The 13,370-nt window shown below is 40.6% G+C and overlaps 1 protein-coding gene across 1 annotated transcript in view; it reads right to left on the reverse strand.

Annotated features, from left to right (window-relative positions):
- TBX15 (T-box 15) overlaps nucleotides 1–11,767 on the reverse strand; it is a 37,959-nt gene extending 26,192 nt beyond the window's left edge. The window contains exons 1-3 of the mRNA XM_009696890.1: nucleotides 11,557–11,767; nucleotides 2,251–2,352; nucleotides 263–434 (exon numbers count right to left, since the gene is read on the reverse strand). Coding sequence (XP_009695192.1) covers nucleotides 263–434; nucleotides 2,251–2,352; nucleotides 11,557–11,648 — 366 coding nt within the window. The 5' untranslated portion in view covers nucleotides 11,649–11,767. The remainder of the gene's footprint in view (nucleotides 1–262; nucleotides 435–2,250; nucleotides 2,353–11,556) is intronic.
- Between the last annotated feature and the right edge of the window lie 1,603 nt (nucleotides 11,768–13,370).

A 13,370-nucleotide genomic window follows, 5' to 3' on the forward strand; every position in this document is an offset into this window, starting at 1 on the left:
GCTAATATGAAGAAAATTATGCTTTTCTTACAAGCACATACGAGAAGAAGTTTGTGCTAAGCACAGAGAGAAAGGGGCTTTATTGGATCAGGCAATGTTTTTAGGAAAAGCACTGAAGTAGGGAAAAAAAGCTTCATAACTCTGGAGAGTGGCTACAGACATGTGCCCAGCAGGACACAGAAGCATCAAAGCAGCAGCACCCTTTCGAGTCTGAGAGAAGTGAGGCTGGGGCAGTAAGCACCAGGATTAGCTTATAACTTACATGGCCTTGATCATCTAGCTCGTTGTTGGTCAGCTTGAGCTTGTCAAAACTGACCACCTGCCTCATCCAGGTGTCTCCAGAAGCCAGTGAGTCAGGGTGGATGTAAACCCTCGGGGGCACTGGGGAGTCAGCATTGCCAGCCACCATCCACTTGGAGCTGTGATACACATATCTGAAAGAGGAAGGGTTGATGGCTAAGGGAAGTTGTCACTCACTCACTCACTCACTCACTCACTCACTCACTCGAGGAACATTTGCAGGGCTCCCCCTCCCCTGCCACCCTACCGCATGCACCCCAAGCCCTCATTTGCAGTCAGGGGAGAATGTGCTTTATTGCAACCTCCTACCTTCTAATGAAAGCCAGATTACCCCTGAGCCACTTGTTCAGACTTGATTCCTTATTAAAACCACCTTTGCAGTTATTTTCCCTGTAAAACTCTGCCACATGTGCCTTCTCAACTCCTTAACCCTCTCTGAGCCAGAGTAAGAGGCTACAAAATATGGTTAAACAAAGCACTCTCTGAAAATATTAATAAATGCCCTGTAATTTCCAGAAATCTGCACTGGCTGTCATCCTAGACTGTGCAAAACACAGAAAGGGCAAAATCCAATGGATACCATTAGAACAACTGATAAAACAGAACTTCTGGTTTGAAATGCTCTGAAATATGAAATTCTGTATAGAATTACAAATATTGGGATTAGAAGAAAAAAAAATTTTTGTGTTCTTTGTCTTTTGTGATCTTCTGTGTTCCTGATCTAGCCATCCTATATATAACACAAATTTCTCTACCACAGCTTTGCCTAGACACTTTTTTTCTTTCTGTCCTGCGTCTCCTTCAGCCGAAGGCATTTCACAAACAGTCCTGCTAACACCTCTGAGTTCTGCCCTGTGCTGCCCTTCATTGGGTCTCTACTCAGCTCTGCTAAGTTATTTCATTCCTTACCTACAAACAGTGACTCATTTCCTGTATTTTCACAAGAAACGCAAAAAAAACCCAAAAGAATCTGTTCCTTTCATTATTAGTTTGCTCTATGCGGCTGCACAAGCTAAAAAGGACACAAACAAAGTGTAAGACAATATATTTATTTTCGACATTAATGCTGTCAGAACCATACTCAAAGAAACGGGAAATACATTTAGCTGGGTGTCAGACACTACTTTGATGCTTCCCAGGAAAAGCAGTTTCCTGAGAAACACTCTGCACAGTCTGAGAGCAAAAATATAATATTTAACATTTGAAGCAGAGGATCAATTCTTGAATCCTTGAAATGTGGTGCAGTTCAGACTATTTTGGGAAAAGACTTGATCTCAGGGGTCTTTTAATGAGTATTGATAAGTCACCTCTGTCTGGATATTCTGGGATGCAGAGGACCATGAGTTTTCCAGAGTACTTTTTAGGAACAGAAGCCCATTAATATCAGAGAAATCTCTTCTTTCTGTCTTTCAGCTCAGTGGTGGAGATTCACCAGAGGGTTTCTCAATGGCTCCACACTGTAGGTCAGGAGCCATATCCCCTTTGGCTGCTGTGCTGGACAGTGAATGCTTTTAAAACAAAAATCACCCAATTCAGTCCAGGTCAGACCTGAGGTGCCCATCTTCATTCATCTGCTACCTGCCAATTCCTTTCTTGCTGAAGTAGTTTTAGAGGCTCCAGACTCCCCATTGATAACTCCAGTTACAAGTTCCTTCAGAGAGTCCTTGCTAATCACGTCAATTGTGAAATGCATGCTAGGGATCTCCCCAATTAAAAACTACTGTCTGAAAAGAGCAAGATTTCAATCCAGAAGTTCAAGAGAGTATATTAAACCTCTGGGTTTGTGTCTCACGATTCTGGCCAAATCAACTATGTTGGTGTAAATCAACATGGTCTCCTCCAGCAATGGTGTATACCTTTGCAATGGTGTATAACGATGTGTGTCTTTCCTAGGCTGTCATTGACAGTAAGTTATCACAAGGTTCCTAGCTCTGTGCCTAAAAAGCTTACCTGTATCTCTTGTTATCCACAGGCACAATGTCCATGGCAATATAATACTGCTGGTGGGGATCCAAGCCTGTAATTTTCACTCTCATGGCTGGAAACATTCTCCTAGGAAAAGAAGAGTAGAAATAAGGAAGAAAATGGTGAATAAGGAAGCTGAAGGGGCTCCTCAGACCTCTCTCTGACACCAAGAGCATGCTACTTTACATAGCCCAGTTCTTGGCATGACTACTCCGGGCTTGCTGTGTGTAGCAAAGACTGTTGGAGTGGTTTGAATCTTAAAATCTTTCCCACTTAAGAAAAGGGGTAGCAGGATAACAACCTGTGGGTAACAATAAAAAACTCCTAGTCGAGCACTCCATCTGTTCCCAGCTCCTAGCAGACAGTTCTGCTATGCTCCACACAAATTTTCCTCTCTAGGCATTTCTAGGATGGGCAGTGTACCTTCTTCCTGCTGTTTTTCCCGCTGACCATCCATTAAACGTAGGATCACTTTAGTTCTCTTTTTTTGAGAAAATCACATTTTAGTATAGAGTTTGATAGTACTGGAGTAATATTTAAAGCAAATCCATCATCTTGAAAGAACCCCCAATTCTTCTGTTGATAGTTATTTAAGACAAAATGTCCCTCAAATTAATCTGCTTATTAGGCATATATTTCACATTTAACAGAAACACTGGCATTATCGTCATGGTTTCCTTGAAGTCCTGGTAGTATTTTGTGCAATCTTTTTAATAAGCATTGTATTTCTATGTGATATGATCCACATGTGTTTTAAGCATTTTCTCCTGATAGGCAAGTTATGAAACTTCACACCAGCAAGAATCAATTCCCAGCCTTTCTTTTCTTGTCTGAGCACAAGTTTAGCTCTGCTGTGCACTAGCCACTGTTCTGGAGGTGTTTGTAGCTAGGCAATTATTTCAGAAGAGAACAGCTCAGAACAATTTTAACCTCAAAGCATGTCAGTGTTAGTGTGGCTATGGCATAATTTCTCCTTAAAAATTTGCTGGTTGCCAGTAGTCCAACTGCCATTCTACACTTCCCTCAAACAGCATGCTGAGTGAATTGTTTATGCCATATTATATTTGCAACTAATGCGGTATTTTAACATCCTCATAAAATCTGAGGAGCAGAACTGGGTGAAGTGCAAAAGGAAACGAGCAGCAGAGCAGAGCACTGAAAGAAATCCTGCACTGTTTCACTGACTGTTAACTCAAACCTGAGCTCTACTTGAGTGGTTTCTCAGCCCTTATCTGAGAAAAATTTGAGCTGAGGTCCTACAGCATGGTGGTGCATGACTTCTGCTAGGAAGATACAGAGCTTTGGTAGGAGAAACTCTGGAAGTACTGAATGCTCATACGAAATTACATTCTGATCCTCTGATAAGTCGGTATGTCCTTATGGAATGAGGGTAGTTTGGATGGAAGGAGGATATTAAAGGGGAATTTAAAATCACAATGCCAATATCGTGGAAAAGCATACACAAAATGTTTGTCCATTGTTTCTAGGGGCCATCCCTAGAAACCATCAAAACACTTTCACACTGTTTAGTGAGAAGCACTAAAATGTCAGAGAAGAAGATTTAGATCTCCTCCCAAGATTTCTGTTTCTCTAAGTATTACCAGTGGACACAGCCTGGAGGAGGAAGAAAACAGGAAAGTTTATGTCAGCATCTCCAAACATGTCTCTCAAACTTTGCACTGAAGGGATACAACCATGAGAAGCTATTTTATTCTTTCCCATTCAGGCCACGTATACCCACTTGCAGAAGAGGATGGGAAGGGGGAGGTTGGTGCTCAGCCTTTGCCTTACGCACTTTCAGGCCACTCAGAAGGAAAGTTCTGACCCATTAGTAATTGCATCTGCCTTGGAAAAGGGCATCTATCACGGGGGGTGGGGAGAGCACCAACCCACAGCTGCCAGGGCACAGCTAACCCAAGTTATGAGAGACATAATACTGTCAGAAAAATTGTCAGCAGAAACCCTTCAAGGAGAGAGCAGATTTGTGCAACTGATGGTGTGAGTTTGCTAGTTGAATGATTGGAGGGTGGGGGTGGGGGATGGAATAATGGATTAGTCTTCAGTAGCTTGAGGGCATTACTTGTTTCTACCACAATGGCTCATTAAATCTGCCAAGCCAAATGGGTACAGGATGTGGCATTTTACAGTCCAGCTCTCCTTAATTGGAGAGACGTGGCTTGGGAGCCGCTTAAGAGGTAGGTCATGTTTCAGAGGGTTGATGAGAAACCCAGGATTAAATCTGAGTCTCTTTGGGTCTAACACTGTGCACTGTATTGGGAAAATTGAATGCCGTGTGTCCCAAGAAGCTCTCTCCAAATCTGCAGCTCCGTGTAAAGTTGCAGCATAGCCTATGGGGTTGTTTCTTATGAAATACCTTGTAAAAGATTACCACAGGCCATTCAACAGGCTTAGAGGCTAATCTCTAAAATGACTGGAGAGGGCTCAGCTGATCCCACTGCTTTCTCTAAGGTTTAAGTGTACTTTTAAAGTTTTGTAAATTATTACTGCTTTTCTTTTTCTGTGGGTGTGAAACTAAGTCAAGTTTATTTGCCATAAGGATGTGGCCTAGAACTGTCACAGCAGGTCTCCAGCAGCACTGCTGCATGGAAAGGGGAAAATGGGAAAGGCAGAGGCAAACAGTGGCGACTTAGGGATGTACTCAGATGTAATCCTGGTTAAGTCCCTGTGCTCTGTTTCCTCTTGGCTGGCTCTTGGCTGCCCAGAGGCACCAGCCCTATAGAAAATGGGAGGCTCAAAGGTCTGGAAGGAATTCAGGCCATTTGAACGTGGCTGTATTAATAAACAGTCAAGAGCTTTTCATTTAGAAAGATACCAGCTAGCTTTATAGTCAACAGCTAGACATGAAGGCTGTCTGTTTTCGTAGGGAACACGTGATGACATATGATATATTTTAGGAGGAGGCTTTATATCAGCAGCAGTTTGGGATGATCAAGTTATTTATATGTTAGCTTTACAAAAACAGGCTTCCTAAACTTAGACTGTGAACTTACACACAGTACCCTTTTAGGGAAATATCATGTGATATGAAATAAGTTATTACAATTTTATTTTAGGACCACTTAGAAGTGTTTTAAAAAGCATTTTTGTAACAACCATGTGCCTCAGTCTACTCAATTCCTGTCTCGTTCTATAACAAGAATGAGTTTTATGAAACTCTGAATGTGAAGAAAAGCAGTAATATATAAAGATCTCTAAAACTTGATTAAAAATTGTATTTGCCAGCACAGTAGTGTACTGATAGTAAGAACCAAGTTTGGGAACTTTCAGCAACAGAAAGAAGTAGTTGGATAGTGGCAGCCGGCATTTTTCTGTTGTTGTTGTTGTTTAAAATTTTCATTTAACACAAAAATATAGCTCAATTTTCCTTTGGGAAAATGTTCAAAAAAAGAGGATCACAGGTATATCCCCAAACTGGATTATTTTTTTTTCCCGATAGCATAAAGCTTTACTTTCTAACCCTTTGGAGTCTCAAGGTGCCAACTCTTATCTCTGCCCCTTGAACCAGCACATGTGAAGCTTGTGGCAAGTGGATCTGTCTTCAAAGTTGCTCTGCTCTAAAAGGAGGCATGGGCCAGAGGACCTCGAGAGATCCCTTCCAACATAAATTCATTGTCTGTTTCACAGCTTAGTTTTAGAGAGGGCAGTTCCCCATTAGGGGATAAGAAATTAAAAGGTACCTGGAGGTTGTCTCAAAATAAAAATGCAATTCCTTGAAGCTCTTCAGACACTGGAAATACTCTTGTACAGACAGCTTAGTGAGCGGAAATCAGATGAGAGTTTAAAAGGACGGAGTGTACAGTTTTAATGACCATTTAGTGTAATGATTTATACACTGCCTAAACAACAACTTAACTTAAATAAGATTAAATTTGCATAAGGGTGACATCTGCTAAATACAAACCCTAAAATGAAGGTCCCTTCACTGAAGAGCACTGTAGGATGTGCTCTTCAATTGAAGCAAAAGACAATTTGTCTATTGACAGTAACAGAGTAGTCATTTCGCAGTCATAAAAAAAAAAAAATCTGATTGAGAAACTGCAAAATAATCTGATTTAGGTTTGCAGATAAAGTATGCACAGTGTTTATAAAGTGCATGAGTTTACAGGGCAGCCTGAAGTTATCATTGCTATTTTATACCTCATATTTCCTTGCATTTAAGACTTGCTAAATGTACATTTCTTTATAAAATCAAACCTGTGAGGAGTGAATCTGAGGGAAGGTAAGGCAAGGCAAGGCAAGGCAAGAATGCCTTTCTTTTTCCCTCTGCAGCGTGGGATCCTGTAGAGGAGGTGTTTGAGTTGAGAGGAAAGGCTGAGGGCAGGGTTTGGGAGCAAAAGGATTTATTGCTTATGAGGGAGAGGAAGCCCAGCAGATCTTCTCAGTAGCTCCAAAAGGGGACATCTTTCTGGAAGCTGGAGAAAGCTTATCTGCCCTACTGGGCCAGGACCTCTGGGCGGCAGTTTGGAAGCTGTGGCCTGCCAGCTCTTGCTCTGAGAAGTCCCCTCCATGGGCCCCTTCAGCATCAACAGAGCTTCACAACAAAATCCCTGCTGCTGTCTCTAGCTGAAGAGTACTAAGGGGCCCTTCCTTCCTTCCACTGGAAATAAAATAAAGCATCTGATAATGTAAGCAGCCCCAAGTACACGTTTCAAACAACTCAGACTCATGGTTTCAGGAAGGTAAAAGAACTCCAGACAAAATACCATTTAACCCATCAGGAGGCACAGAAGAATCAGGAGAGGACAAGGTCACCTGTTCCACTCATTGCTGGCTTTTTCCACTCTTATTACTGAGCCCGGCCTCAGCACTTAGGTTTGAGCCATCCCACAGTACAGATATGATAACTATGATAAGACAGATGAGATCATTTCCCTCACTGTTGAGATGAGATCCTGGTTCTATGACAGGTAGAGCCTGGGTCTCCAGAGGCATAGCTCCTGGCTGTGCTCGTGTGCATGGTTGCACTCGTATAACCACCTCCATAAACAGTAGGGCACCGCTTCCCATCCACAGCAGGACTTCAAGCACTCTTTATAGTGTATCCCCCCAGAAATAAGTGCACACTGCTTTCCCCTTTGGGCAGCACTTCCATGCAGCAGTTAACTAACAGTGACCCCTGCCACTCAGGTGACCGCAGACTTTAGCTAGGGATTGTAGGGGTGTGGGGAGGGATTCAAATTCCTCTGTTGATGTTGCCAGGGTACATGCATGATCACCGTTGGTGAAGGAGAGTAGACAAAAAGAGTTAAAGATGTTCTTAGGACTAGTTGCTTAAATTAGTAGGACCTGAGGCTTAAGTTGAATTTATCTTATTTTATTTTGTACAGAGTCTAAAGTTGCCTTTCAAACAAAAAGGAGATAAAGGGGATTGCAGATATGAATGCACTGCAACTGACAGAAAGCCATTTGCATCTTTTGTACAAACAACAAAGGAGTCTTGTATATAAGCATCTTATTAAATTCTGAATAACAGTGTTCTGATGGAAAGGAAGAAAGGAAAAGTTCTAAGAGGACTGAAGTAGGTTTATGGAAACAGACAAAAAAAAAGACATCTATAAATACAGCATCAAGAAAAGAAAAAACAAAGCAGAATTAAATGTGAGTGGGAGTGGGAGTCTGAAAGTTAAAAAGTGTAGTAGGCCTGACATAGGCAGGATATAGCTCCAGAAATGTGTTTGAAATGAGAACATAGGTTAGAATCTCGCATTACACAGTAAGAGCAGAAAGACATTGTGGGATCAGGCAGGAACCAAGCAGTGCTTTACAAGTCATGGAAAAGTAAGGAGCAGCTGTAGTTATAGGCAATTGAGTCTGTAATTATAAGGGCTTTCAAAACAAGAAGGTCTTACGGGACTCAAACAGGGTTTCCAAAGAAAAAGCAACAAGAAGAGCAAAATCTTCCCTTGGGAAGGAAGAAGTTGCAAATTATACTGTGTGCCTCCCACAATTTCAATAAGTAGTAGGAAATCTTTGGGAAATAACACCAGTTCTGCTATTTTTGCCAGAAATCGTACAATCTAATCTGTGGAATGCATCATATATCGTGCATCCTATATGGAGAAACAGGACTGCTAGACTCAGCTCTCACCCATCACAGATACATCCTCTCTGAAAGAAAAATGCTTAACCTGAGAAGATGAACAGTTAATTTGTTAATTTTATCATATCTATAAGGACCATCCCCAATAAACAGATGTACTACCTAAAGAAACTGCCCAACTCTTCATTATGCTTTGCAATGGTTAATCTACAAATGTAGTCAGCAGAGAAAAAAAATTCCCACTCACATTGTTAACATCACTTCTGGAGAAGAAAATCATCAAGCAGAAAAAATACATATATTTAGTAGCTACATAGATTTTGTGTGGGCAGCCAGTGATTAACCATTTGGCTATTAGGACCCAAGTAATGATAAGCATCTCCTTTCAGGGAGAATGAATATTATTTAGGATTGTAAAGAACACATGATTTGCACAGTAAATTATGACTGTGTATTGTGATATACGGTCTTTTGTAAGTGGAAAAATTATCAAGACTGCAGCTTGCAAAGGCACTTGAGAATGCTATTAAAGGTGTTACAGAAAAAAATCTTGGCAAGAGAAATACTCTTTACGGTCCTTACATGTTTCAAACCTACATCTATTCCCTACTAAAAATTCTCAAAATACATATTGTTTTGAACTCCTTAAAATAAAGTTAGGGTGTCTGTCTTTCTTAACATGTGCTATTAAACATCTCTGACAGCTGCATAAATAGGAAAAGAGATATTTCATCAGAAAATGCAGACCAAGGTTTTCCCCAGAGCATAGAGACCTCTCCTCCAAAACATGAAAACCAAAATGTTTCAGCCAAAATATAAGAAAATCAAACATTTTTCTTTCATTTGGGGCCAGCTTGAAGCAAAGAGAAAAAATCAGGTGGGGGAAGGGATGTTTTGGTTTGGGATGCTTCTTTACCAAATAGGGCTCATTTTTCCTGGCATGGTGTTTCACTGGAATTGTAGTTCAGCTGCATCATGTAGCCACATGGAAGGAACTATGTACATCTCACAGTAATTCTTAATCAGCTTCCTCTTACTACTATATAATTAGAGATACGTATCTATTGTTTGTTATGATGACATGTGATGTGGGAAGCCATATTTGTCAGAAAGGCAATATGAATGGCAAGTTCTATGAACAATAGTTTTACATCAAAAGTGTCAAAATACGTAGTTCCAGCCAGCAAGTAAGAGTTTATAGCTCGAATACAACAGATGACAAATTTCAACAAAAAGGGGTTTGTTTGCTCATTTTTAAAAAACAGCAATACATTCAATATTGTAATTTCATAAAAACTTTTAAGGAACTACAGCATCTTTTTTTGTATATGTGCATCAGTCTGACCAAATAGAAATTTTTCATTTTTTGAATTGACCTAAAGTATTTAATTTCATTATGTTATATCTCCCCAGAATATTTCACTATGTTTTTTTCCAGGAAGCCTTCCTTCTCCAGGACGCCTGCCAATGCTGTCAAGGCTTTTGTGAGAAGTTGCATTGAACTATTTGCAAAATTGCGGTGGCATTGAGGTTGCAACTTTTCTGGTGACTTTTTTAAAACAACACTGTAATTAGGCTATGGCTTTTTTAAGATCCCAGAAAGGTCAGCTACTTCATTCAGAAATGTGTGTGCTACTGAGATCATCTTCATACCCCTAAGCTCTGGGCATTTTAGTGTGCATTGGTGTTGGTGGGCTTCAAGATACTTACGCTGCTGTTAAGTCTGTCTACTCCATGTATCATAAGAGAATTAATTATAGTTAATTCAACAGGTAACAATATATTATTTTAATTTTCTTAGACAGCATGGCCCAGGCACCAGGACAACAAAGTCAGAAGCAAAGAGCTTGATTCTGCCAGTGTCATATTTAATGACACTGGACAGATAATTTAATCTTCTTAGGTCTCAATTTCACCCCCTATGAAAAGAGGATAATAATAATTTTCTCTGCATCTGCTTTAACATCTCCAGACAAAAAGTGTGGCATGATAGCAAGTGTTACAATTCCTGTTACTTTGCCTCTTCCATTTAAGGCAGAAAGGCAAACCCAGCAGCCCAATCTGTACTGATGTAAGACACATCCTGTGCCAATGAGATTGTGTATCTAAAACTGGGAGTTAATCCAGTTTTGATAACCTTCTTCAGGGATTATCTGGGTTGTTTGTCCAAACCAATTTTCCTCAAATTACCTGGACTTCTGGCGCCACTGAGCACCAGTGCTCACATCACAAGAACATGAAGCAACAAGTCTGGTTGTTCTGGCAAGTGCTGAGAGCACAGACATGAAACACAGTTATAAAGTACAGAGGACGGTGTTTGTTGCCCCAAACGTGGGCAGAGCTCCCCTCCGCAGGCCGGGATGGGGCAGAACAGCTCCCGGCACGGTCACGTGGTTTGGTCGCCGTCGCGGGCTCTGTCCATGGTGCTGACTGCCGCCCCGACAGCATTAACCGGCATCAAAGCCCCGCTGGGTGAAGTCAGGAACATTATGTTGGTGCAAACGTGGCTACAAATCCTACTTTGAGGGATCTAGACATTTATAACCAGCTTCAAGTTGTGTTTTGGCAAACCGACTTCTAGCCATTTTTTAATACTAGACGGCAATGAAGATCTTACCCTTGGCTAACAGCATGGCAGGGCAAGGTTTTATTTTTTAAAAAAACGCGGCTGCTTAGTGGCTCTTCCTAACCTCAGCTGACTTGGTATCAGTTGCAATAGCAGAAGGAAACATAAGCCTGCACATTTTTCATACAGGAAGTCATTAATATTTTATCTATTTAGAATTGCAGGAAGACATTAATTTGGTGCAAAGGTGAGTCTGAATTTCACTATATTTGAGATTAAATCAATTGGTGCTTCAGGAACTTCAAAGGAAACTCAAATGGCTCACCCCCAAATTCATAACTCATCTTAAATTCATTACAGCCAACAGTACAATGATCATTTCCTGACTTATTTGCCCAGAGGAAAGATTATCCTCAACAGTTTCCTGCAGCTGCCAGTTCTCCATTGGAGCCACTGATTCAAGCAGTAATATGAAACAACTTTACCTGTCTTAAGAAAGCTAGTAGGAGACACAGCTGTGAAACTCCGACAGCCATCTAATTTTTCCTGCATATTTACTCTTTTGGCTTCTCAAAGGAAAAAAAAAAAAAAGGTTTCTTTCATCAAAAAAAATTTTTTATGTTTTTTTTATTTTTAACTAGACAGAAAGCCAGAGATATCTTACCTGCCTGCTTTTGTGATGATCATCTCTGTCCCAATGTCATGAAATCTTTTCCAGAGGTCAGCACACTGCAGCTCTACCTGGATCTCTTCCATGGATGAAGGTGGAGGAGGCTGAGGGCCTGAGCCACCGGATGTAAGGTCAGAATGGGAGCCAAATGAGCAGGACGTCCTTTCTGCCAGCACCTCTGTGTCTGACCCAGTGCTCTGCTCTGAGTCTGCAAAGTAAACACGCCAGGTGAGACACTTCAGTTCTACCTGCTGTGAGTGGTAAAGGGAGGCAAGAGGAAACTCAACAAGGGAAGTGCTCAAGAACAGTAAATGGCCTTTTATACATCTATATAAACACATATATATTTATGGTTTGTTGTGATTTATGGCCTGATTTGGGGCTTTGGGTTTCCAACATGACATCTGGCATTTTTGTAAAATTTTAGAAACAGCTGAAAAAAGGACCCTCAACATAAAACAAACAATGCTGGGAATGGAGTACAAAATATAGATTAAAAAATAGAAATGAAAAATAATTAATTCAACCCATAGTTTCAATCCAAGACTACATGGGCTCACTGGGAAACTACATTCCATTTAACTGAATATCCTCCCATACTACTATTGAAGAGTTGGTTATTTTTAAACAACACCATTTTTTACCTTTTAATATCCTTGTCATCAAAAATAATGAGCATTTTTTTTATTTTGCTATTTGGCAGCACTATTTTGGAAATGTGCTTTATTTGCTCCTACAATATCTTTTTTGGAGCAATGATACTTCCTGGGAAAATAATCATGCAGCTTTTGGTGAGGAAAATGCTCTAGGCTACTGAATGACGAAAAGGGGAGGTAGTAAGCATATGGAATATGTTACCAAGGAAAGCAATTGAAGCAAATTGCAGAAAAGAGCACATGAGACAACAATCTCTCTTTACGGGAGAGAAGAAGAAGAAGGCTTGCTCAAAAAACAAGCAAACAAAAAAATGAAGTTGGACTAGTCTAAAAGTCCAAGTTGGCATGTTGACTCAGATGGCCACTTCTTTGCAAAAATATCTCATGTATGTATTAGGTAGCTATGGTATATATATGGTCCTAGTTCTCATACGGTAGGTCTAAGACGGCATTTTGCAAATAGCAGTGTTACTTTGCAACAGGGTGCACACTCACATTACATCAAAATAATTCATAATACATTCTGCAAAGCAATATGTTTATGTTTTGAACCTGATTTTTAACAAACTGGCACTAGTATTACATAGATAGAGGAATAAAGTGATGTGAAGCACTCAGTCAAATGGCTCAAGAAGAGCTCTGTGAATTTCAAAGGAGGTACAGAAACAATATTTTTGAGTGTCCTCATTGATCACATAAGTATAAGCATCCCAGTGAAGGAATAAAACAACTATTTATATGTATTCTCTGCACTTTAAGAAAGACAGAGATACCTCTGTCTGCAGGGGAAACTTAAGGAGACAAAATGTAACAATCTGTGTTAAAAATGTGATGAAACCACCCCAGCTAAAATTCCTTCCATACTAAGCAAATGCCAGAAACTCTAATAACCCTGAGGTCATGCAGGCTGAGTCTCAGATTTACAGTGTTTCTGAGAGACAGTGTCTCCCAGAGCAGCTTGGACATCCGTGCAGAGGGCTGTAGTTAAGAAGAGGCTGGTGGTGAAGATGCCACCTGCAGAACCACCAGCCCCACTTCCTGCCACATGGAAACATTTCTGGAAAATTCATACTGCTGTGGTGGTGTGGACATAAACTGTTTGGCTGATAGCATGTGAGAAACTTCCAGCTCCAAGTGCCATCAGGAAGCATT

The sequence above is a fragment of the Cariama cristata genome, unplaced genomic scaffold (assembly GCF_000690535.1).
Source record: "Cariama cristata isolate BGI_N322 unplaced genomic scaffold, ASM69053v1 scaffold8863, whole genome shotgun sequence".
In the NCBI taxonomy this organism is placed as follows: domain Eukaryota; kingdom Metazoa; phylum Chordata; class Aves; order Cariamiformes; family Cariamidae; genus Cariama; species Cariama cristata.